We start from the raw sequence: 26,515 nt of genomic DNA on the forward strand, positions 1-26,515 counted from the left end.
TTATTCAATGTATATTGTACTCCATAATAGTATGTCTGTGTACACCTTAAGCCTTAAGCCTTAAGCATCAAGCCTACTACATTCTAGAATCATCATTTTCATTGTCCACATTCACAATGTGGCAGATAAATTCTTGTGTATTTGGGTTAAAGTGTACTGGGCTTCCGACTTGGACTGAACACAAAATATGGGCCTAACTCAACAAAGTGTACGTACCGGGCTTCCGACTTGGACTGGGCACAAAATTTGCAGTGGACAAAAATACAGTTGTCCTACAAATTAAACAGGATGTTAATTTTGATGTTGATGTTGATGTTGATGTTGATGTTGATGTTGAGATTTACGTGTGCGTGATATTTACATAGATCTGATGTTGATGGTTGTGTTTTGAGATTTTCTTGCACTGAAAATGAATGTTTGTGGTGATGGAGCTGCACTTAAGCTTGATTTGTTTTTCTAGAGGTTTTCTAAATGACACGAGTTTAAACATGTGATGAATGGGGGTAGACATTCTGACCCGTCACATAGAATTCAATTTGGGTGAAATGACGAAATCCACATGGTGAGGAAATTGGTTATATATTTTTTTATGCATATCCTAATTCCTAAGTTCGTGTGAAAGGGCTGAATATAAGTATAATTAATCGCGTATCTATGCACCAATAACACCATTTATAATAGTTTAAAGTTTGTGGTTTTGAGTGCATCTTTCATAATTACCTCTCTATTATTTTATCAAGTTTGGTAGCATGTATTATTGTTTTTAATTAAGGTTGCATAAATTAAACAAATAAAAAATGGGATGCACCCAAGGCCATTTTTTATAATCAAATGAGTGGCCAAATAACATGTTTAGTATGCATCTGAATACTACTATAAAATAATTTAATTTTTTATTATAGACACAGTTCATTTCAAAGATAACAAATAGATTTTCCGAAGAATACATATATGTAAACTAAGAAAGAAAATCTAACTAGAAAACAAAATGATACACAGACACATTCCTCAAAAAAACAGTAAGTATGGCCGCATTAAAATATATTGACATAGAAATTAGAACTGAAGCAACCACCAAGTATTAAAATAAATACTGGGTGGCCAAACAATAAGCCTGAGAGATTTGACTGTGGGAACCAAAAATCAAACTAATACTGCTGTACACAATAATTAATGATTAATAGAATTCACATGTATTCCCTTCCTGGATTATAAACCTACAAATCAAAGTCAAATTTCGTTAGTAAGCCCATTCAAATCAACAACTCTGCGGTGACTCAGTGTTCCTTTTCCAATCCCCCAAATTCTTCCATAACAAAACAAAAAAGGGGGATATTTAGATATGGAGGAAGGCGGCGAAACCGCGGGTTTCGAGTGCAATATTTGCTTCGGATTAGCTGAAGATCCGGTGATCACCCGGTGCGGGCATCTCCATTGCTGGCCGTGCCTCTACGAATGGCTGCGATTCCACTCGCAATGCCACGAATGCCCCGTTTGCAAGGCCGTGATCCGAGAGGAGGAGCTGATTTCGCTCAACGGAAGGGGAGATACATCATTACATCGGCGGAGCGGCAGATTTATTCGGCCTGGGGCTGTAAGGGTGCGGTTGCGTGAGTTTTCTGGATACGGTTGGTATGGTGGGGGATGGGAGGGTGAAGAGGCTACAATTAGTAATGGTGATAATATGAAGAAGATTATCTTTTTCATTCTTTTGTTTGTAGTTTTTGATTTCTTAATAATTTGATCAATTGCTTCCTAATTCATCTTTTCATCTTAATAATTAGTATATGTAGTTGGCGTGTAGTCGCTTTTAATTGGACCATGCATCGTTAAATTAAAACCATCTTGAATGTACTTATTAGTTGGTAAATCGATTTCATACACCTTGTGAAAACAACCACTTGATTTCATGCACCCATTCACTAATTGTTTTCTGTCGCTCACATCTGTCCAAAATTGCATAGTAACGACTTTGAAATTTTCTTCCGTTGACTTTGTGTAAATTATTTTCGAGTTTGTTATTCATTATTACTATTATAATTTAGTATCAAACCAGTTTTATCGGGATCATGTTATATAGATTCAAATGAATCGAGCTAAACTATGTGACTATGTGTATATATGCCTGGTACTATATTTTTTTGCCCCAATCCCTTTTTTATTTATTTATTTATATCAAGCCAATCAATAGATTTTGAACTGGATTGACTATATATTGAGTACATCTTTAATATTTAATCTCGGTTGAAAAAAGAAAATAGCATTCACACGTACCGCAGGCTATAAACTTGTCGAAATGAAACACAAAGTTAGATCATTGTTCTTGTTCAATTTTTGCATGTTATATATAAAATGCTAGGTAAAGGAGTGATCAATTGCTAACTCATTATTTAATTGCTAACTACAACTAATTTAAGATCATAGGATTTTAGAAAACTTGTGGTCTACATTTGCCACATGTAATTTTCATTTTTATTAATTAAATCGAAAAAAATAAAAAAAAACTACCATATTAGGGTTTTGGATGAAAATATCAATATAGTGTTTCGAAAATATCAACACAATGCTTTGAAAATGTCAACATATAGTTTATATTGACATTCTACATGTATTATTATATTGACATATTTTATATATCATATTGACATTTGTTGCTACAAAAAAATTAAAAAATTTTGAAATTTTTTCAAATTTTGACATTGGAACATATGCAAGTGAGATCTCGTTAGCATCCTTATGAAATTATCTTTAATTTGATATATGTTGTGCAAAAAAGTAATTTAAATCGAGAAATTTATATGCGTTTTAAAAGTTATGAGATATTTTTCAAAAGTTAGTTACAACTAATTTATTGTAAATTGACCTTAATGACGTTTTTTTTATCGTATTGACATTCCGGGGCTAATGATCTAGGCCCTTAATGTGAATATCTAATGAATACTATTATTTAGTTGTAGTTAGCAATTAAGTATTGAGTTAGCAATATAATACTCCTCATGCTCGGTATATATAACACTCCTCATGCTCGGAATATTATTTAGTTGTAGTTAGCAATTAAGTATTGAGTTAGTAATATAACACTCCTCATGCTGGTGTGTGTATATATATATATATATATATATATATAGGGGAGCATTAGGGTCCTATTACACCATAAGTATCTTTTCTCTTCTTAATATCAACCATTAGATTGATGGAATGGATGGACTAGATTAAAAGGCCCAATCCAATCCCGTGTTGCATTATTAGTGCATTTTCATGCATTAAAAGGGTAAAGGAGTAAAATAACATACTACACAATCAGTTTCGAAATGGCAGGTCCTAAATTTACGCGGCATTTTCATCGACCTCTCATTTCCCCTCTCTCTCACTCCATCCCATCAACATTCTCTCCACAAAACTTCTCCCTAATTGAACACACCTTAGCCGCCGCTGTGTCTCAGTTGAAATCAACTTCTATCAACGTTGACCGCCGTGAAATCTTCGTCGGTCGACCATTCCCGCCGTGAAATCTACGTCGGTCGACGATTCCTGCCGTGAAATCACTTCGCGCGCTCCTTGAAAGTCGATACCTCTCCTGCAAACAAAAAGGTGTGGTTCTGGTTTTTTGTTTAGTAGGCACAAACACTCCTAAACATCGATTTATACTTTATAATCGAAATAATGCACAAAATTATTTTGCTCGATTTTGTTGGAAAAGATGAAATTGCGGTTATTAGAGTTAGGGTTTTGTTCATCCTTGCTATAACAATTAGTTCTCTCAGTTGGATCTGAGTTTTGCATCGGTTTACTTTCCATTTGGTGTAATGCACAAAAGTTGTTGTTTTTTTGTTGGAGAAGTTGGTATTGTGAGCATTCTATTTACTGTATGCTGGATTTCTGGCCAATATGTACACTTTTCGTCATTTTTTGGGTGATACCACACTGAGTTATGGTTGAAAACTAACCGATTTTGGCCCTCTCGTCGCGCAGATATAGAATGACTAAAAGAGGTCGCCCCTACAAAAGCCAGCCAGAACCGAATGAAGGTTATGCATCATTCCATTTTTGTAGATTATTATTCATTTTTGTTATGTGGGAGTTTGGCATGAAGTTGTTGGATTCATCCCTTTAGCAAGTGATTGATTAGTATGTTTGGGTTTGTACATTACATCTTCAGTTCTGTGCATTGGTAAATAGATGTCGTGCATTACTTACTGAAACGCATAGATTATTTGTTCTAAACCATGGTTTTACCTGTTCTGGACAGGGTCTAAGCACCATCGGCCTGAGTTTGACCAAGTAGTAGACGATGTTATTCCCATAGCATTAGCTCAGAAACTTCGGCGAAGGTTAGTCGAGGAAGAAGCTGCAACAAGTTCACGCAATGAAGACGTGGAGAAAAAGAAACCCAGGGGGAAGAAAGCCGACCACCTGTACTGTCGACAGAACCATACCGACTTCATTTCATGTATACAAAACCTGACTGCCCGGCAGAAGGAAGCCGTGATCGAACTGGGATTCGACGCTGTCTTAGAGTTCAACATCAGGGAGATCCCAGGTTACCTAGCTTACCAGGTGTTGAAGTCGTTAAATTTGGCTCGGTGCGAGATTCCATTATCTGGTGGCGAGCGCCTAACACTAGATGAGGAGGATGTCCACCTAACATTGGGCTTCCCGAGAGGGCGGACTCCGATTGCACGCAAAGAAGAATATCAGTCAAACTTTGAGTTCAACGATATGGTTGCTGCGCGGTGTAAAAAGTCTCGGTACAAGCTGAACGCGACAGATGTTGTGAATATGATTAAGGATGAAAGTGATGGTGGTCCGGTCTTCAAGCGTCTATTCATGTTCTTACTCTAGAATGCCTTGATGGAGACTCCGTCAGACGGCAATTGCAAGCCAAAGATACTATACTTTATCGACGATGTGGAGGCTATCAGTGACATGAATTGGTGCGGTTACGTCTTATCCGTTCTGGAAGTCACTTATCCGGGCTGGGCCAGGGGGGAAACTGCATACTTCACTGGACCAATCCACTTTCTTTTGGTAGGTAATAGTGTCAGTGCATTATATGTTAGAGTACATGCATTACTTTTTGCTGCATTAATGAACCCAATCTGTTGCATTATAATAGCCTTTACTGTGCATTGTTTTTGTGTCGCGCTGCGCTACTAATATTTGACATTGCTTGGTTGTTGTCAGTGTGCGTATGTGGACCGTGTGGTTCACATACGGAGGCGAGTCGAGCGTGCCTGGCCCACTATAAAGGGTTGGACAGCGGAGACCCTCAAGCAAAGGGAGGATGTGGAGCTTGATCAGTTCGGAACTGGGGGGTTAGAGGGCCGCATTGACAAACATCAGTATCTTACCGACGAGGAAGCAAGGAGGGTGGAAGCTGTGGAAAGGGGATTTAGTGGAACCCCCAGCAGGTACAAGGTGAAGAGACTCAGAGATCGTTTTGTCGCTTCGAGTTCTTTGATGGGACACGCTATTTCGAGGTGGGCCGACGATTTTAAGCAGATACCTATTGAACTGCTTGACGATGGGTGCTTCCGATTGGGGAGTCAGATTGGGTTGAAGTTGTTAGGGATGGAAGATGAAAAGCCTGTGGAAGATGAGGAAATCGTGACAACACTAACACAAGCGAGGGAAGACGAGGAAGAGTACAGTCCCGAGTGGATTGCTGAAATGGGGAAGATGATGCAGGCATACGACAAAAAGAAGACAATAAGCAGAGGCTTTGATAGGCCATCTTTCGTCTTGGATGGCTTTGAGTGTCCTGGCCCTTTTGCTACGCAGGAAGTACAACGGGCAGAGGGTTATTGTCGGGGAGAGGAAAACACTAATGCTGAGGAGACAGGAGATGATGGCGTTGGAGGTGAGCATGAAGGTGATGCTAATTTTTGTAAAGTTTACAACGCATTGTATACAAAGGTTTTTGCTTTATTAAATCATAATTCACGCATTATTTACTTGTGTCAGGAGACAAGCCTAATTCGGTTGGTGGATCTGGAACGGCATCTGGGATAGCCGCAGGTGGTGTGGAAATCAACAATGGGGTAGGAACATTACATCATTGAATGTGTACTCATTCTTCATTTTTCAAATACTTAACTGTGCGTCCATTGTGTACAGCCGTCTGTGGTTAGAGGTGAAAGTGAAGGAGGAAGCGGAGATAAAGTCATCAACAAGGCCAAGAAGGCAGGAAAACAAAACCTGGAACGCAGTGAGATTCCATCTGATAAGGATGTAGATCGTAAGGAGGTGAAGGGAAAACGGGCTGCCCATACAAAAGTAATTCCTTTATTAAATATTATGAATTACAACTAGTTGTTATGTTGTTCATTATTTGACAGGTTGCGTGCATTGTATTCAACAGTTTAGTCATTAAAAGTATTATGTTGGAGTTCTCAAAAAAATTAATTGCTTGCATTATATAGGTTGTATTAAGCATAACAATATGGTCGTTTGTATGCATTAAATGGTGTTTGTAGTGGGCATTATTTAGGTTTTGTTTTGAATTATACAGTATTTATTATGCATTAAATGGAACCTTACTTTTATCCATGTAGAAAATTGGCCCAGCTACTGAAAAGGGTATTGAGATTGGTGTTGGGGAAAAACCAAACGAACCTGAAGGTCTTGCTGGAAAGGTGGGTGCTGGAAAGGGAAAGGGTGTTGCTGTGTCTGGCTTGGAAAAACCAAACAAATCTGAAGGTTTTGCTGCAAAGGTTGTTGCTGGAAAGGGAAAGGGTGTTGCTTTGTCGGGCTTGTACATTCCAGATGGTAATTTTGAAGTGACTGGACATGAGGTATGTTGTATTTAATATGTGGGGTTGCGGCTGAATTGTATTAACCGTATTACCTATTCTTGCAGGATCCTGGGAAGCTAGCATCATCCCGTTTCAAGAAAGCCAGTTTGGCTGCCCGTTCTCCATTCAATAACCGGGCGGTTACACTAACGGCAAAGCCAAACTATCCGGACAAGTCGCTATACTATTGGGTACTGAGCACAGCGGAAGTGAATAAGTAAGTTTTATAGTTTTGCTCGACTATTTGCTGGGAAAAGGGTTACTTATGCACACTTTATTATTGTGCAGGGAGACGGTTGTCTACGTAGACGACTGTATCAAAACAGTGCAGCTTGAATTCGCGTTGCTGGCGCCGTTCAAGAGCGTGAGCCCAGCCATTGTAGACACTTGGAGCGCCTACTTGAATAACATGGAGAAGCTCAAGGCTCCGGAAACAGTTGCTAGGGTCTTCTTCTCGACAAAACCATGCGTTAGTGAAATACCTTGTGCCTTGGTTGCTATTTAGTATTGCAATTATAATTAATTAACTTGTTTACCACATTACACTGTAGAGACACACCGTGATTGATACCCCGGCTGAATGGTCAGAGGACCAGTTGAGGGAGACATTCTGGACTCGGTTGTTCGATGATGAACTTGGAATGGGAATCGTTAAATGGGAGACGTTTGACATGGTAAATTTTATTACGCTTAACCCATCTGATGTACACACATTAACGTAATTTCAATTGTACAATTTTTCTTCCCAGTTTGGGGTTCTACACATCAGTACGTGGTGTGTTTCGATCTGTCGGATGGCAACATGAACATCATCGACCACACATTGGCTGACTCCCACAAATCGTTCAAGGCAAAATATGGGAAAACACCCTCCCTTCTGGTGCGTGTTTGAGGGTATTCCATTAAGCTGCATTACATTCAGATAACTGTGCATTATTTATATTTCTCACGCATCTTTTTGTGGGAATTTGTTGTAGAATTTTTTTTTCGCAGAAGCGCTGGTGAAGTTGAAGGCTAAACAAAAGGCAGCCGAGGTCCGAAAATGTAAGACACATGTGGTGGCTATGCCTTGGAGGAAAAACGACCCCTCTGTGGAGACGGGGGTGTACATCATGCTGCATATGGAGACTTATTTTGGCGGAAGGGACAAAGATTGGCACTGCGGATTCAGCACCAACGGGACAAAAAATCTGGAAATCTACCGAATGAAGGTAGCAAACGCACTGCTGTCTTCTACACACAATTCCAAGCGTGACACCAACGTCTCTTATGCCGCCAAGTTCTGGAAAGAGAGGCCGCCAAAGTTCAATTTCGAGAAGTGGGTCGAAGAGTTTGGGCTGGATTGATTGCAAGAGTACTGATTAGAAACAATGTTGACATTAAGTTTAAGACAGTTAGTTTGGTTTAACTTATTTTGATTTGGTCAAATGACGCATGTTTTGAACCATACATTTCACTTGATAACTGATGCATATTTTGGTACTAGTGTGTGATATAGTAAAGTGATAAAGGATAAACTATTAACAAACTTAGGACGAATAGTTGTTTTATCTGCAATGGATGAAATAAAAGAGAGTAATGCACAACATAGCGTTATTAATGTAATGCTATAAAACGATATTGCACATTAACAGAGTAATGGAGTAATGGAATAAATAAACGAGAGTGCTGCGCAACATAGCGTATTTAATGCAAGTCTAAAAAACGATAACGCACATAAACAAAGTAATGGAGTATTGGATTAAATAAACGGAGTGATGCATAGAATATACTTATTTAATGCAAGGATATAAATCGATAATGCACATAAACAAAGTAATGGAGTAATGAATTAAATAAACGGAGTGATGCATAGAATATACTTATTTAATGCAAGGATATCAATCGATAATGCACATTATCAACGAACTTGACTAATGGAACAAAACTACGGAGTGATGCATAGAATATCTTTATTAATGCAAGCCTATAAATGTGATAATGCACATTAACCAAGTACTTCACTAATGGAATAAATAAAGGGAATGATGCATAGAATATCGTAATTAATGAAAGCCTATACAAACGATAATGCACAAAACCAAAAAACTCAACTAATGGAATGAATAGAGGGAGTGATGCATATAATATCCTTATTAATGCAAGGTTGTAATTCGATAATGGACAGTAACTATCGCAACTTCACAAAGTTATTACGCAAAAAATGACCACAGCGCTAGAAATAATAAGAACAAATCCGAGACGAAAAATTATTTTATTAGTTACAAAACAGATCAAGCTTTCCTCTTGCCTTTACTAAGCGCTTTCTCCTTCTCCATCTCATTAAGCATTAGACAGTTTCTAGAGTCGTGATGGCCCAACTCATCGCACGCCTTACAACGTCTAAGAGGCCTAGCAGCCTCCTTTATATCCTTTTCTCTCTTTGAAACCAGTCGGCTCGCGGAGCTGCTAGCATGACCCTTCGTCTTTACAACATCCGGAGGATGGACCTCTACAACTTCAGGCCTTGGCATTCGGTAAAATTCTTCAATCATGCGCCTCTTTTCAAACGCCGAAGTTGGAGGAGTTCCAGCTTGAAGAGAATTACCAAGTTATTCCAAACCACTTACGAAAGCACGAAGCACTTCAATGTCACTCTCAAAACGTCGAATAAAACCGTAGAACAACGATATTCCTTGATTTGTATCAGTCTGCCTATCGTCAACGGTGGACCTTGTATCTACAGTGACATCAAAAAGTCCATGTACAGCCTTGGCTAAGGGAGTCTTCATCCATCCGCTGTTGCAGTACATCTCTGGAATTTTTGACACTTCATTGTTCCTGAACAGAAAAAAATATGGCAACACAAATAGCCCTGCCTACCGAACAATTTGCAATCGCAAGAGTATGAATCGTCAGTCTTGTCGTGTCTCACAGAATACGAATTCCGTCGGCTATCCCCAAGCTTGTAGGTGTCAATCATATCTGTTGATGAAAAACCAAGTACACGGCATCTGACATTACCATCAACAATTTCTTCTTGTATCTTCCTGAACATACTGTCTGTGTAAATCGTCGCAGCATGTTTCTCGAAACCCAACTTAGTGGCCAGTATGGGCACAGAAGTAGCATTGTTGTAGTCCAGCTTTGTTCTAGCGTTCCGCTGAAAGTCCAGAGCATTGTTGGAATACAAGTATAATTCGGCAAGGTTCGCTCGGGGCTTCATAAAATTTTTGTAGAAACTGTTTTCAGATTCTGATATGGACGTAGTCCTAATCATCGAACCGAGTGGGAAATCTCTGAAGTAGGCCGGTATCCACATCTGTCTATACTCGTACAATGTGTTCAACCAATCAACGTCTTCCAGCTCATAATGCTCAATCACTCCATTCCACTCCTCTTCAAATTTGTCGGGTTCAAGCAAGTCCTACCAAATGCATGCATTGAATTTCTTCTTGAAATCTTCGTCCCTAAGCAACCTGTCTGGAACCTTGGAAGCCAACTTGTGCATTATATGCCACATACACCATCGGTGTCGAGTTCCCACAAGAACCTCTTGAATAGCTGATCTCATGCCCAAGTCTTGATCGGTCACAATCATTTTGGGTGCTACACCCATGCATTCGACAAAATGTTTGAACAACCAGGCAAAGGCCCCTGTTTTCTCGTTGCAGACCAATCCAGCAGCAAATGTTACGGGTTTACCATGACTGTCCTTCCCCATGAAAGGTGTGAAGATCATGCAATGCCTGCGTTGCACACAGGTATGCAGCATTAGCATAATTAATTCTGAATAATGCAGAACGATAAAAGTATAATGCAAATTTATGGCTTTATAATGCACTCAGTAATGTACAAAAATCTGCATATAATGTATACCTGTTTGTGTTGTAAGTGGAGTCAAACGCCACTATATCACCAAACATATGGTAGTTCCTCTTCATCAAACCATCACACCAAAAGAGGGCAACCAACTTGTTAGCAGCATTAACTTCGTAGTGATATGTGAAGGCATCTGACAACTCCTTCTTCTTCGCCATGTCGTCCAACACCATCTGCACGTCACAACCGTGTGCGAATGCTTTGATGTCGCGAGATGTGTTCCTGATATCCCCAACATTGCAACCGACAAGTTCAAACCCACTGAGGATTTCCTTCAATACCTTAAAGGTAAGTGTGAGGCCTATATTAGCCTTGGAACAGTCAAGAATGAATTTGTGGTGTACGTCATTCAACTTCCGGTTAAGTGTCATAAACTGCTGATGCTCCGACTCCACCATACAATGGTTGTGAACCTCGTTGAACTCGTGAATAATATATCCCGGTATTCCTGCTTCGGAAAAGTACTTGAAGGATATACAAGCTTTACAACCACATCGCTTGGAAAGCCGCCTGCGTTTAAGAGTAAAACCAGAGCGTGCATTCACATCGTCTTCCTCGTTCGACCTCTTGCAGCCCTCCCTATTGCATACCACAGAATACCAAGTAGTAACACCGTCCGCCGCCTTCCTCATTCCTTGTTTACGCGTATCAAACCCAACAGCATGGGCATACACATCATAAAACGCAAAAGCAAAATCTAGGGATTGGAACTTCTGAGCAATCACAGGCTTCAATTGTGGAGAACATTCAGGTATAACGAACACTGTAAATAAAATCAAAACAACAAGCATATTAGAATTAAGTTTCATTATATGATACTAATCGAACATTACAACTAAGAAATAGTGCATTATACTTTAATATTTGAACATTACATACGTCGATTAATACCACACTGTAGCCGAGATAATAACTAAACCCTAGACAAAATAATGAAACTCGTCGACTCAACAAAATACTACGCCATAACCACCAATGACTGCTAAACCCTAGTGGATTATATTAAACTCGCACAGTACATTCAAACACGACAACAGATTAATTCACAAAAACGACATCAGATTAAACGAGAGAACATATGACTCAGCAAACATATGCATTACATATCATAAATCGTTCATTACAGAGTTTATTATAGGCATTATATAATGCTACATGTCGATTATGTGTATAGGTTAAAATAACTCCCTAACCCAGCCGAATTGTAAACCCTAGAGAATTAACTGAAACTCGTTTGCTTTGAATAGAAGACGTGGTACTTACTACGTACTACACCCTAGCCCACAAGGATTGCTAAACCCTTGGGGAATAAATGAAACTTGCGCAAAGCATACAAACACGCATAGACATAAAAACGATCACAACAACTTATTTGCAATTAACCATTAATCCAACTAATCTGTATTCAACTGGGCCAATCGGATTTATAATCGATGATTGGAGAAATTTAATTACCTTCTTCCATTTTGTAGAAAACGAACACAATCAACAATTGTTCCCAAAAACGGTTTCTGACGAGAAACCAAAAAAATAGTTTACGGAGAATGTTTCAGCAGCGTTTGTTGTCGACGTTGGTATGTCTTCAACGGAGAAAAAGGGAGAAAAGATTGGAGAAAAGATTACACAGAGAATAAAGCTAGAATCGTTTATTTATGTATTCCTAATCAGCCCTTTTCGTCTAATTTAATAATTAAAAGTTAATAAATCAGCCTCTATTTTGGGCCATTAGATCTCTAAAATGGAGTGCCAAGATTAAAAAGGACAATAGAACATAATATTAGAAAATGATGTGAATACATCCCTATATATATATATATATATATAAAAGGATTTGAAAACATCCCTATATATATATATATATATATATATAAGTCCATGATCAATTGAGATTTTTTAGGGTAATTGAGAAATGAGATGCAATATCAGCCACTCATTTTTATTAAATGAGTGGTCCAGATTTTGCCACACAAAAAATATTTTTAGATTAATTTATTATGAAAGGGCAGAATGGTAATTCCATATTCTAATTAGAGTCTAGCCGCTGAATGCGATCCACGAGCCCTAATTCCTTACACATTTTGAATCCTTTGTAAAATGCATAAATTTTCCCCAAATTCCCAATTAAATTGCTGCAGAATTTCGATCGCCGCCGTCTTATGCCCTTCCAATCGGAGCTCCGCCGTGATTTGTTTGATCAATTTCATTCAGCCATCGAAATCGGTGTCGATGCTGAGGACGAAGGCGCCGTTGGCGATTGGCTGCACCGACTGCATGACCTTCCTGCCGGTGGCGCCGAGGAGGAACTCCTCGTCCTTCGCCGCCAGGTACTTGCCGGAGCAGCTCCGCAGGCGCACCACGCCCTCCACCGCCCAAATCGCGGCCGCAGAATCTGACCAATCCTGGAAGACGGAGGCGCTGTCGGGGTCGGCGGTTAGGTATTTCTCGTGGCGGCTCTTCAGCTTCATGGATTTGGCTTTGCTGAAGAAATCCATGGCAGAATCGGAATCAGTTCGATTTATTTTTATTTAGGGGAGCAGTGATCAGTTTCTTAACAAAATACATTTTGATTGGTGGTAAATGGCGGAAACATCCAGCAAAGGGAATTGGAAATACATTTTGAGTTGTGTAGATAAGGTGATTGTGATATTGCCTAAAATATTATTGTTGACATAAATTATATAAGTTGTTGACGTGAAAATGTTTATTTTTGACATGAATTATATAGCTCATTGACATAATAACGTTTGTTGTTGACATGAATTATTTAGGACGTTGGCATAAATTTTATGAAATATATTGTTGACATAAATTATATGTAAAACATTGTTGTTGACATGAATTATATGTAAAACGTTGTTGACGTAAATAATATACGTCGTTGACATGAAAATATTTATTGTTGACATTAATTATTTGTAAAATGTTATTGTTAACATAATAATTGACATAAATAAAGTTTGTTGTTGACATCGTAGTTGACATAAATAAAGTTTGTTGTTGACATCGTAGTTGACATAAATAACGTTTGTTGTTGACATAATGTCTCTGTAGTTGACATCGTGCGAAAATGACAATTATACCCCCTAGTTGACATAATGTCTCAGTGGTTGACATTGAGCGAAAATTATGAATGAGTGGTTGAAAATGCATCTTAGTTCTCAATTAGGCCCAAAAATCTCAACCTAACAAGACCCCAGTCTTGTTAGGTTGAGATTTATCAACCTAATTGAGAATTGAGATGCAATCTCAGCCACTTATCCAGAATATTTATGAAATGTCAACAGCATGTAGTTTATGTCAACAGAGGGGCATAATTGTAATTTTATTAATTTTTTTTTTTAATTTTTTTAATTTAATTTTATTTTATTTTTATATTTTTAATTTTATTTTATTTTTTTAAAAAAAAAAATTTCGTTTTTTTTTTATTTTTAATTTTTTTAAATTTTTTTTTCAACAACATATACAATTCATGTCAACTACACATCAAATGTCAACAACTTTATTCAATAAATACTATTTGACATGAATTGTACATGTAGTTGACATTATATTGTGTAGTTAACATGAATTGTATATGTAGTTGACATGGATTGAACACATAGTTGACATTATATGTGTGTAATTGACATGAATTGTGTATGTGGTTGACATGGATTGTACACATAGTTGACATTATATGTGTGTAGTTGACATGAATTGTATATGTAGTTCAAAAATAAAAATTAAAAACATTTTAAAAAAATTTTAAAAAAATAAATAAATAATTAAAATTAAAATTAAAAAAAAAAATTATTGAATAAAATTTACCATGTTATTACCATTCTGCCCTTTCATAATTAATTAATCTAAAGATATTTTCCATGTGGAAAAATCTGGACCACTCATTTCTCAATTAGCATAAAAAATCTCAATTGATCACAATACTATATATATATATATATATATATATATATATATAAGGAGGTAATCAAATGCAAACCACATATTTGATACAAACTCCAAACTTTAATCCTAGCCACTAATTATTAAAGATCTGTGGTTAATATTGTGTTCAATTTCAATGTCAACAAAAGTATATAATTTGTCAACAGGGGTCAATTTTGTAACTTAATTTTCTAGCGGTTTTTGTGCTCCTAATTTCTCTCCCACCTTCCAAAACTGAAAATAATCACATATTCTTTGGGATCTTAACACGGCGCGGAAAATTTATTCTGAAGATCGAAATTCTTTTTCGCCGGCGTACTCTTGGAGGTTTTTTATTTTTCGGCCGAATCTTAAATTGATTTCTTTGCCGGTGTTACATCGTTTTTTTATTATATGGAGGGTTCTAACGCTGATAAAGGTAATTTCATGGTGATGAGAATTAATCTCAATGCCGTAAAAGTTTTTTTGTTTTTCATTTTCAGATTCATAATTCATTTTCAGTATGTCTCAGATTGTCACATTCGTGATTCATAATTTCCATACGTTGAAGATTGACACATTCTTGATTTGTTAATTCAGATTGCGGATACAATTTGTGATTCAGATTGTGTTTTTTTTTTTTTTCCGTTGAACCTGTGTTGAAATTATTGGATTTTTTGTTGAGACGTCGTAGCACATGGCTGATCCTATGTTGACATTTGTAAGCTACTGGTTGATTTTACATTGCAATCCTACTGAAATGCTATTGATTTTTTGTTGATTCAACACAAGATGAGACTCAACAATATTTTAAACTATTTGATAAGCCGCACACTTTTAATTACTTTTTATTGATTCTATATTGATATTATATATTGATATACATTTGACATGTGTAAGGTACAGTTGATTTTACATTACAATTCTGTAGGCATTTTTGTTAATTCTATTCTATTGACATTTTTGTTGATTATGTGTTGATATCTATATTGATTCTATATTGATATACATACATAGCTGCTGTTCTGTTGATATTCTATTTTAATTCTCCGTTGACATTTGTGTATCAGTCTCAATTATTCCAGAATGTAGATCCAACTTGAAGCCTTATGTTGGCAAGCTTTTTGAATCAGTAGAAGATGGCGTTTGCTTGAAGCCGTACAATCTATTGAAGGGTTTTTTTCATACTTGTTCCACCCTCTTCAATAGATTTACCCTTACCTGCCAACATAACCATTTTCACAAAATCAACACAATATCAACAAAAATATCTGTATGGAATACACCTACAATCATCTCGAATGAGATGTAATACCAAATCACAAGATCAACACAAAATCAACGCGCAATCAATGTAAATTCAGCAAGATCAGAAAATCAGCAAATGATGCCTGCTGCGTTTGTGCAGATGATATACAATTCCTAGCACGATTAAAAGTAATATAAATTGAGTTTTACAATATAAATCAGCAAATCAATATAAATTGAGTTTCAGCATATCATGTATGCTGATTTTGTAAACAGTATTAAAATAATTGTCAACCTAAAATCAATACGACTTCAACAAACACTTCAATACGATTTCAACAAACATTTCAATGCGATATACGATTTCAACAAATACTTCAAGAATAGAAGGAATTCAACATAATATCAACATAAAATCAATACAATTTCTACAAACACTTCGAGAATAGAAGGAATTCAACGCAAATTCATCTTAAAATCAACACTAGAAAGAAAATTAACATTGATTTCAGGAAAAAAATCAGCAAAGGTTTCAATACCAAAGAAATACTAAAAATTCAACATCAACACAGAATCAACACAGTTTCAACATAGAATTTTAGCATTTTTTTCAAAACATCATCCCAAAATCGAAATTCGCTAGGTTTTTAAGCGGGAAAAACAACCACCTAGCCGATAAAAAATTAGAGAAATAGTGTAAACTAAGGTTTTTGCTGGAACACTCACTCCTCGAGGATTCAGCAGGTTTCCGCCCAGTTTTTCGTTGTTCAGAACTCATTGAAAATTGCTCCTTCGTGTCACCACTGCTGCTTGGAATTACTATTGTGCCGCCGCAGATTATCGCCGATAAGGTTGAGAGAATCCAAAAAGGCGAAAAGTTTGAATGAGGGGAAATTGAAACGGTTAATTAAATGTGAATAGTGGAAGGAGAGAGGACGAGAGATCCGGGATTACACGATCTTTCTCTTATTAAATCATCAATCATATTATCAAATTGTCTAAAATAGATTCATAGAGGTTATTGACATTTTATTCTAGAAAAATCTTAAGCGTTTATTTGTTAAATTCAATGGCTAGGATTAGAGTTTGGAGTTTGTATTAGATATATGGTTTTCATTATATCACTACCCTATATATATATATATATGATAACCTAATAACTCTATCATTTTATGTGATAACCTAATAACCCTATCATTTTATGGGTCAAAAGTATCATTTTTACTAAAAATGATATTTATACACGATAAAATGATATTTTTTCAGCATGCATAAAATGATACTTTTATTCCATAAAATGATATTCTGTTCCATAAAATGATATTTTTCGTCCATAAAATAAGGGTTATTAGGTTATCACCATAAATATGGGTTATGATATGATCACATCCCTTAGTGTCTATTTCCTTCTTAATATCATCCATTAGATTGATGGAATGGACGAACTTGATTAAAAGGAGAGATCGGATCCCGTGTTGCATTATTAGGTTCATTATGTTCATTATACGGGTATAATTATAAAACAACAATGAATAAAAATGGAAGGAGCGAGAATTAAGCGGGATTTTCCATCTACTAACTCTCTCTCTCTCACTCCAACCGTCTCACTCCTCGAACCCACGATTTAATTTCGTCTCCCCTAATTCCCCCCCATTTCCAAACCCTAGCCGCTAATCCAAGCCACCGGAAATCAACCCAAGCTTCGATTTTCGCCGTTAAATCAACGTTCCGCCGCCGTTTCGCAGTTGAAGACTCAATCCCTTCGCGCGCGACCGTCAATTTCCAGTCGACAACTAGATAGGTGTTAAAAGTTCCATTTTTTGGTTAATGTACACTTTGAATCGCCGATTTTCACAAACCTTGGGTTGATTTTTCACGATTTTCACAAATCGTCTATTTATTTTTTTGTAAATCATGAAATTGCTGTTGTTTTTGTCAGGGTTTTGTCCATTGTTGAGTTTGTATTTAATTACTGCTTTATAACTATGTAATGGTGGATTATTTCCATTTGTAGTCTTCAAGAAGTTATACCTTATTCAAGCTAGTTGTTTATATAAATTTTGTGTGTTAAGCTACTGGAATTGTGTCCCTTGAAGTTGTGCATTATTTGTTGGGTTTTGTACATTATATAGCAATCTGTTGCATTTGCATTTTGTTAGCGTCGAGAAGTTGTTCATTATAGTAGAATGTGGTGTATATGATGAGTTTGTGTTCAGTTACAACGATTGGTTCCTTTGAATTTGTGCATTATTTGTTGGTTTTTGTACATTATATAGCACTCTGTTGCATTTTGCCATTTGTAAGCATCAAGCAATTGTTCATTATAGTAGAATGTGGTGTATATGATGAGTTTGTGTTAAGTTACATATATTGGTTCACTTGAATTTGAGCATTATTTGTTGGTTTTTGTACATTATATAGCACTCTATTGTTCATTATTGTACGTTGTGATAAAATACCTGAAAATGAGTGAAATTTGTATTCATGTGTGCATTATTTGCTGCTATTTGTACATTATTGTAGACAGTGGTATACATTATGTTTCATGGTTTTAAAAAAATTGATCGATTGTTGATTGAATGCTATATTCAATTGTGCATTATTTGCTTCCATGCGTACATTATACAACAAGTAGTGTGCATTATATAATATTAATGCAATACATTATTGATTTTTGAACTTCCGGGAGATTGGCTGAGCAAAGGGCCGAGACGAGTACCTCTCATGAAGACGCAGAGAAAAGGAAGCCGAGGGGGAAGAAAGTCGACCATCTCTACTGTCGACGGACCCCAACCGAGTTCCTGAACTTTTTAAAAACCTAGCTCCACGGCAGAAGGAAGCCGTCCATGAACTGGGTTTTGGAGCTTTTGTCTTTCTTGTTCAAGAGGTGTCCAACTGATTTGAAATAGATTTGTAGGGTATTTTGTCTAGATTTATGACGATGTAAAGCAATTGGGATGGTCTGAATTCAATTTCCTTTCAACATTATTATGTTCAATTTGTACATTATTCAATTTCCTTTCAACATTATTATGTTCAATTTGTACATTATTCAATTTCCTTTCAACATTATTCTCTTCAATCTGTACATTATTCACTGATCTGAATATACATTATTAGATACTATTGGTACATTATTTACCGTAACGAATCTTAAATTCATTAAAAAATAAAATTTATTTCATGTGGTGGTGCTATAACCTAGCCCCATGGGTTGCTAAACCCAAGGAGAATGATTAAAACTCTCTGCCCTTTGTGATGGTTCCGTTTGTGAGTGGGTACTACAACCTAGCCCCATGGATTGCTAAACCCAAATGGCATGAATTCAATTTTCTTTCAACATTATTCTATTCAATCGGTACATTATCCACTTATCCGTGCACATTATTAGATACTATCGGTACATTATTTACTGTACCAAATCATAAACGCATTAAAAATGAAATTTAATTCATGTTGTGGTGCTATAGAATAAAACCGGTGAAATCTTTTTGGATGGAGAGAATCAAGCACTTTCCATAACAGACGTGAAAGTGTATACCATAAAAGCCATTTTCTACTTTTTAAATGAATTAAAACAATTAAATCGGGCCCTATTTTTGGGCCATTAGATGTTGAAAATGGATGGTCAAGATTGAAAAGGAAAAAGAACAAAAGATTCAAAAAGGATATATATATATATATATATATATATATATATATATATATATAGGGTTTTGATCTATGAAGACCAGATTTAAATACAGAAACGCAGAACAAGTCATACGTAGGGCATTTTTAGGTCATAGTTAGTTTATTTTTAGGTCATGCTAACAAAGCATGACCTAAAATGATCTTAATATGACATAAACTCAAATCTTATAATATGACCTAAAACTACTTAATTATGACCTTCCGTGTTTTGAGTTAATTATTGACCATTAGATAATCTAATCCTAGGGCCAAGATTTGGGCTGCATTTCTGGATTTAAATGCATTCTTATTTTGATCATCTCCCTATATATATATATATATATATATATATATATATATATAGGGTCTTGTTAGGTTGAGATTATTTAGCTAAATTGAGAAATGAGATGCAATATGGGCCACTAATCCACAAGCTAAACAAAATGTCAACAAATACAACATTATGTCAACAAGGGGGTAAAATTGTAATTTCTTTAATAAAAAAAGCGTGAAACATCCAAACTGATTTCAAACCAATTTCTAAAATTTCTCTAAAATCTCTCTTCCAAAATCTTCAAATCTTCATCTGCAAAATCTCGCCGATCTTCAAAATTCAAAACGTAAACATTCAAAATCTCGCTGATCTAAATGACGAATGAAGAGGAAAATCTGAAAGACGGATTGGTAGGAAGAGAGGCGGTAGACGCCGCTGGAGGCTTCTCGGAGGAGGATTGGTCGCTCGTTGATGAAGATCGGGAGGGTTTCGGTGGTGGAGGAGAGGAGGAAGGTGAGTGTGTACACGAAGAGACCTAATCGCTTCTCGATCCCCGATTTGTCTAATCCGATGTTGATGTAGATCGTGCCGAGCACGATTCCGACTCCTATGGCTTGCAATGTGTTGCTGACGAGCAATTGCTTCGTTCTGTAAATCAATTTCCAGAATCGGAAGGATAGGAGTGTGATTTCGTGGATTCTCGAGCTTCCAGATCTGATTTTGTGTTCAATTGGAGGAGGAGAGATGGATTCGATTGATTTTTCCGGCTACTGCTCCGGCTGTTCCAGTGGTTGGAGGTCGGTGAGGATTTCCATGGCAAATTTGAGGGGATCGAGCTAGGGGGGGGACGGTGAAGCCGTTGGAGTTGTCGCCGTGGTGGATCACGAAGCAGCAGCAGCCGCCGCAGGGCGTGCCGCCGGAGCTCTTCTCCGTGCTGCAGTAGGTGAAGAGAGCGTTTGTGCCGTTTTGGAGCCACCAGCAGCGCAAGGGGGCGGCAGAGGTGGTGGAGCTCGATCGGATTCTCCAGGTGTTTGATGAATTGATTCAGAAGGTGTGTGCGTTTATGCGTGTGAAAGTTTAGAGTGAATTGTCTCTCTAATCTAATTATTAAGATTCGATTTTTTTCCAGAATAAAATGTTCTTTTTTCTTGTTTATAGTGATGGTTGAATGTGTTCGGTTTTTCTAGCAAATGTTTCCTTTCTTTTCAATGAGGGATTTTTTTTGGTGGATTGTTTTTCTTATTCTTGAGCTGAAATTGTTCTTGATGGAGTTGCTGTCTTACTTAATTCTGCTGATTTTTTATTGGTCTTGATATCTTACCATATCTAATCTCTCTCTGTTTGCCTCTTGAGCTAAGATTTCCGTAGCTTCTTGGTTCCTGAAAGAAACATATTGATCTATTTGAGAGAAAGAGTGAGAGAGAGAGAGGAAAACATCGTGATCTTGTAAGGAATAGAGTGAAAAGCAGCACTCTCAATATTGATGATGACGATGATGATGTGCAGAGCCATAAAATAGTAGTTATCTTTTAATTACAAGAATTGTTTTAGTTGTTGACACTATATACAAGTTGTTGACAAGATGTTGACATTTCGCCTTCCGATATGGAAGGCGAAATGGAAGGCTTCTCGATCGACGCTGCCGAGTTCCCCGATTTCTTAGGCGTCATTCTGCTCGATAGCATTTATTTCAACGATCTCTTCCTCGGAATCGAAGACGGCGACGTTTTGCCCGATCTTTAGATGGATGCCGAGAGCTCCTCGCCGACAACATTGATTTCTACTCTTTGTTGGATTTTGTAGTGAGATCTGCAATTTTACTCATTTTTCCTGAATTGGAATTTGTAGATCTAAAAATTGGAACAATAAGATTTGTGAGATATTGAATCCTCGTGTCGAAATTGTTAAATTTTTTAATTGACTAATAGATTTTGTGTATGTTGGTGGAAGCTCTGCGATGTTTCTGAAAGTAAGTAATATGTCAGCTACACTTTCAAGTCATGTCAACTACACGTAAAAGTCAGGTCAACAATTATATGTCATGTCAACTACACTTTCAAGCCATGTCAACTACACTACAAGCTATGTCAACAATAATTATAAGCCATGTCAACTACACTTTCAAACTATGTCAACTACACGTACAAGTCATGTCAACTACACGTACAAGCCATATCATATCAACTGCACACACATATAATGTCAACTATGTGTACAATCCATGTCAACTACACATCAAATGTCAACAACTGTGTAGTTGACATAAAAAAAAATTTAAAATTGAAAAAAATTAATTTTTTTTTAAGAAAAAATTAATTTTTTTTTTTAAAAAAAATGTAAAAAAAATTCAAAAGAAAACCATGTCAACTACACGTACAAGTCATGTCAACTACATGCACAAGCCATGTCAACAATTATAAGTAATGTCAACTGCACTTTCAAGCCATGTCAACTACATGTACAAGCCATGTCACGAAATTATAAGTCATGTCAACTACATGTCAATTGATATGTGAATTATAAGTGTTATTTTTTAGTTGTTGACATTTTAACACGAGTTATTGACATTCGATATTCTCGATATTGATATGTGAATTATAAGTATTATTTTTTAGTTGTTGACATTTTAATACGAGTTGTTGACATTCGATATTCCGCCATTTTAGAAATGAAATGACGATAATACCCCTAGTTGGCATAATCATGTCAACTATACACATATAATGTCAACTATAAGTTGTTGACATTTGATGCAGCCACTCATTCATAATTTTCGTGCGATGTCAACAGCGTGTAGTTTATGTCAACTAGGGGTATTATCGTCAATAGCTTGCACATCAAATGTCAATAGCCTGCATCAAATGTTAACAACTTATAGTTGACATTATATGTGTATAGTTGACACGAATTGTATATGTAGTTGACATTATATGTGTGTAGTTGATATGAATTTTATATATAGTTGACATGGATTGTACACATAGTTGACATGAATTGTAAATATAGTTGACATTATATGTGTGTAGTTAACATTAATTGTATATGTAGTTGACATAGATTATATAGGTAGTTGACATGCATAGTTGATATTAAAAAGGGGAGATAACTAAATCTTAGCAACTAATTTTCAAATGAGAAATATTACCAAACAATCAGAGTGCAAAATATTTCATGCTTTAATTTGGAGAAATAAAAGAGAGAGACACGTAACATTTGCCTCAAAAGCAGAATTCTTTACGTATTTTCCGTTCCTTTCATACTTGATAAATCATCCAACAACAATAAAAAAATTGTACATTTAACATTTCTTCAATATCGAGAATATCAAATGTCAACAACTAACAAATAACACTTATAATTGACATATCAATACCGAAAATATCGAATGTCAACAACTCGTATTAAAATGTCAACAACTAAAAAATAACACTTACAATTGACATATCAATACCGAGAATATCGAATGTCAACAACTAAAAAATAACACTTATAATTCACATATCAATAGCCAAAATATCAAATGAACTAAAACAAAGTTGAGATATCACAGTTAACAGGCAAGAAAAAGCAATAAAACTGCCAGACATCCAATTCAATCATCAAATAAAAGTTCAATCATCAAATTGGTCAATCATCTGCGTCGGACTCACTACCAGAGGAACTCCCTGAATCAGAATCTGTAAAAAACAAGCTCAAACGAATGAACATCTGTTTCTGTTTCCGTTTTCCATACTTTCACCCCCAACACAATGTAGAAACGCAAGAAGAATCAGTATCAATACCACTCGAGGATGACGAATCGCTGCTTGAGCTGCCAGAACTGCTTGAGCTACTGCTGCCATTGCCTCTACCATCATTCTCCTGTCCAACAACACCATCATTCTCCTGCCCAACAACACCTTCTTTCACAAACTCAATCTCCACAACAACAAGGAAACTCGTTGCTGGCATATCGTCATCAATATCTACATCTTCTTCATCATTTTGTTTCATCATCTTGCCACAATCATCATTCTTGTCGCTCAATGCGCCCTACACAACATTACCAACAACATGAATAAACAGTGAAAACACCACAAAAAAGACAAAAATCTTGATGCAAATTTAACTTACCACATCAGCATCAGTAACAGGACTGGAGGGAATAGAAACTCCAGCAGCTGGATTGTTGTTCATCATCAACGCTTGCCGCTTTGTCTTGCTCACCATCTTCTTCGAATTGGTCACAAACCGATCAAGTTCCCACAGCGTTTCCGTATCAAGAGCCTCAATATCAAGCTCAATTTCATTGACATCCTGTGCCAAATGCTCATCCCTCTTCCTGATTATCTGTACAAGTTGAGGCATCTTCTCTTGGGGTAAATTCTGCAACCCAAATACAAGTTTTGTTGACATCCAATTCCTGATAATACTTCCAATTCTATAAACAAATCAACAATTAAGCTTGCAAAAAGTTCAAATCCTATAACAAAAGCAAATATTGGAAAATCAATCTCTCAAATGAGTTCACATCTAATACAATTGAATCATCTACTGCAAAAATATGGTAATATGGTTGCAACAGAAGCAAAAATCTCATAAAAATGTTGATAGCAAAAACACAAGTTAATAGCAACTCATCAAATCATGATCAAGGAAAAACAACTACTTAGTCTACAGTCATCACAACAAGCACTACAAGGCAAAAAAAAAAAACAGAGACGTATCAAAATGCCTCTATTTTACAGAAATCAGTAAAACATGAAAAGAAAATAGATGAATTCAAATTAAAACATGGTACAACCACAACAAAAATGCTTGTTTCAAATAAATAAAAATGGAAAAGAGAACAAATAAATTCACCTAAACCTGATCTACTTTCCCCAAATAACCACACAGTGTTAGCTCAAACAATCAAAACATGTAAAGAAAATAGAATTAGCCAGAAAAGTAGAAACAGAGTATGAGAGATGCGGTGAAATGAGAACAAAAATTGAAGTGCATCTCACCCTATCAAACGATTTACTCCCAAATTTAAACAGACATGCAGAGTGAGCTTTCGGGTTCCTGTTTTTGTGAAATACTCCCAAAGTTCACCATCTCCGATCAACATTTCACCTTCTCCGATCACCTATATGTAGTTGACATTATAGGTGCGTAGTTGACATTAAAATTGAGAATCTAACTCTTAGCAACTAATTCCCAATTAGGAAATATCACCAAACACCTAGAGTGCATTATGATTAAGCTTGATTCCTCACTCCAACACAATTGATAATCTAAACCTAAAACTTTCAATTCCATAAACGAATTAATAATCAAGCTTGCAAAAAGTTCAAATTTTATAACAAAAGCAAATTTTGATGAATCAATCTTTGAAATCAGTTCATCCAATTCCATAATCTGGCGGTGGTATTGAATTTGTCTCATCTTTAATTGTTGAATCTGCAGCTGCAAAATCTTCAAATCAAATTCGTTGGATTCATTGAAAAGCAGCAACTAATAAGATGTCATCATCACTCCTGTCAGCGAATCCAGCACTAAATTCCGGTAGATCGTCGATGAGGAGACGGAACAAGGAATCCACATTTACCATTCTACCCTTTCATATTAAATTAATCTAAAAATATTTATTGTGTGGCAAAATCTGGACCACTCATTTAATAAAAATGAGTGGCTGATATTGCATCTCATTTCTCAATTAGCCTAAAAATAATCTCAATTGATCACAATCCTATATATATATATATATATATATATATAGGGGAGCATTAAGCTCCTTTTACCCCTTTAGATACTATTTCCTTTTTAATATCAACCATTAGATTGATAGAATGGATGGACAAGATTAAAATGTGAAATCTGAGCCCGTGTTGCATTATTGGTTCTAATGTGTGCATTATAAGGGTAAAGCTGTAAACACAAAAATATATCAGCAGTTTCAAAACTGCAAGTGCGAAAATTACGTGGTTATTTGAAGAGACGATTGACAAATCCCTTATTCCATTCTCTTTCATAGTCGCGACCTCCTCACTTCTCCCCTCTTCCCAAACCCTAACCGCGCCGTTTTACAATCCTATGAAGATCGGTGTTTCTCACTACCACGCCGCGAATAACCGCTGCGATTTAATGACTTTTCTCGGTGAGGATTTCTCTTTCCACTTCCAGCAACAACAGTTGGAGATCAATTGAATCAATTTTGAATTCGATTTTTCAGTGAATTTATAGTTTATTCTGATAAATTTGTGCGTAACCGTCGGTTTTTGCAATTTTGAATTCGAATTTCAGTAAATTTATGGTTTATTCTGATAAATTTGTGATGAACAGACGGAGAAAGTGAGGTTAGAAACCCTAGCTGCTTCAAAATCGGAGAAACTCCATTGAAGAGTCAATTTCTGCCAGCTTAACACCTTCGGTCGACGCAACACCATTTTAATTAGTGGAAGATTTTCAATTGACAACAAGGTATGGTTCCAAAGTTTCAATTTTTGGTAAGAGAGCAGTCTCCGAGTTGATTTTAGCCGTGAAAACACCACAAAGTCGACGATTTAGAGTTTTATACTAAACATAATGTACAAATATTTCCGTGTAATGGATTTTATTTACTCAGTAATGGACGATTTGTGTCCTGTAATGTATATGTTTCTGAGACGTTTTTGTTCTAATTTTATGAGTATTTTTAACTTATAAAAATAATGTGAAAATATTTCAGTGTAATGGATTTTATTTACTCAGTAATGGACGATTTGTGTCCTGTAATGTATATATAAACGTTTTTGTTGTG

The 26,515-nt window shown here is 36.3% G+C and overlaps 2 protein-coding genes and 1 pseudogene across 2 annotated transcripts; 1 reads left to right on the forward strand and 2 right to left on the reverse strand.

Moving 5' to 3' along the window:
- Positions 1-1,342: 1,342 nt before the first annotated feature.
- On the forward strand, positions 1,343-8,140 carry LOC148926419 (uncharacterized). The gene is made up of 12 exons (XM_089059124.1): positions 1,343-1,676; positions 4,250-4,773; positions 4,843-5,028; positions 5,185-5,860; positions 5,965-6,041; positions 6,118-6,276; positions 6,555-6,794; positions 6,860-7,011; positions 7,083-7,263; positions 7,346-7,468; positions 7,537-7,674; positions 7,772-8,140. The coding sequence occupies exons 1-12, from the start codon at positions 1,343-1,345 to the stop codon at positions 8,138-8,140; spliced, it is 3,159 nt and encodes a 1,052-aa protein (XP_088915250.1).
- A 927-nt stretch (positions 8,141-9,067) lies between these two features.
- On the reverse strand, positions 9,068-12,120 carry LOC125189723 (protein FAR1-RELATED SEQUENCE 5-like). Its single transcript, XM_089059125.1, has 7 exons — positions 12,111-12,120; positions 10,653-11,418; positions 10,479-10,562; positions 10,253-10,382; positions 9,716-10,200; positions 9,451-9,614; positions 9,068-9,366 (listed from the first exon to the last, which is right to left on the reverse strand). Exons 1-7 carry the CDS (start codon positions 12,118-12,120, stop codon positions 9,068-9,070), a joined length of 1,938 nt encoding a protein of 645 aa, XP_088915251.1.
- Positions 12,121-23,657: 11,537 nt separating this feature from the next.
- Positions 23,658-24,124, reverse strand: LOC125198068 (transcription factor GTE7 pseudogene; annotated as a pseudogene).
- Between the last annotated feature and the right edge of the window lie 2,391 nt (positions 24,125-26,515).

The sequence above is a fragment of the Salvia hispanica genome, chromosome 5 (assembly GCF_029641045.1).
Source record: "Salvia hispanica isolate PSC_SH4W2 chromosome 5, Shi_PSC_v1, whole genome shotgun sequence".
NCBI classification, from domain to species: domain Eukaryota; kingdom Viridiplantae; phylum Streptophyta; class Magnoliopsida; order Lamiales; family Lamiaceae; genus Salvia; species Salvia hispanica.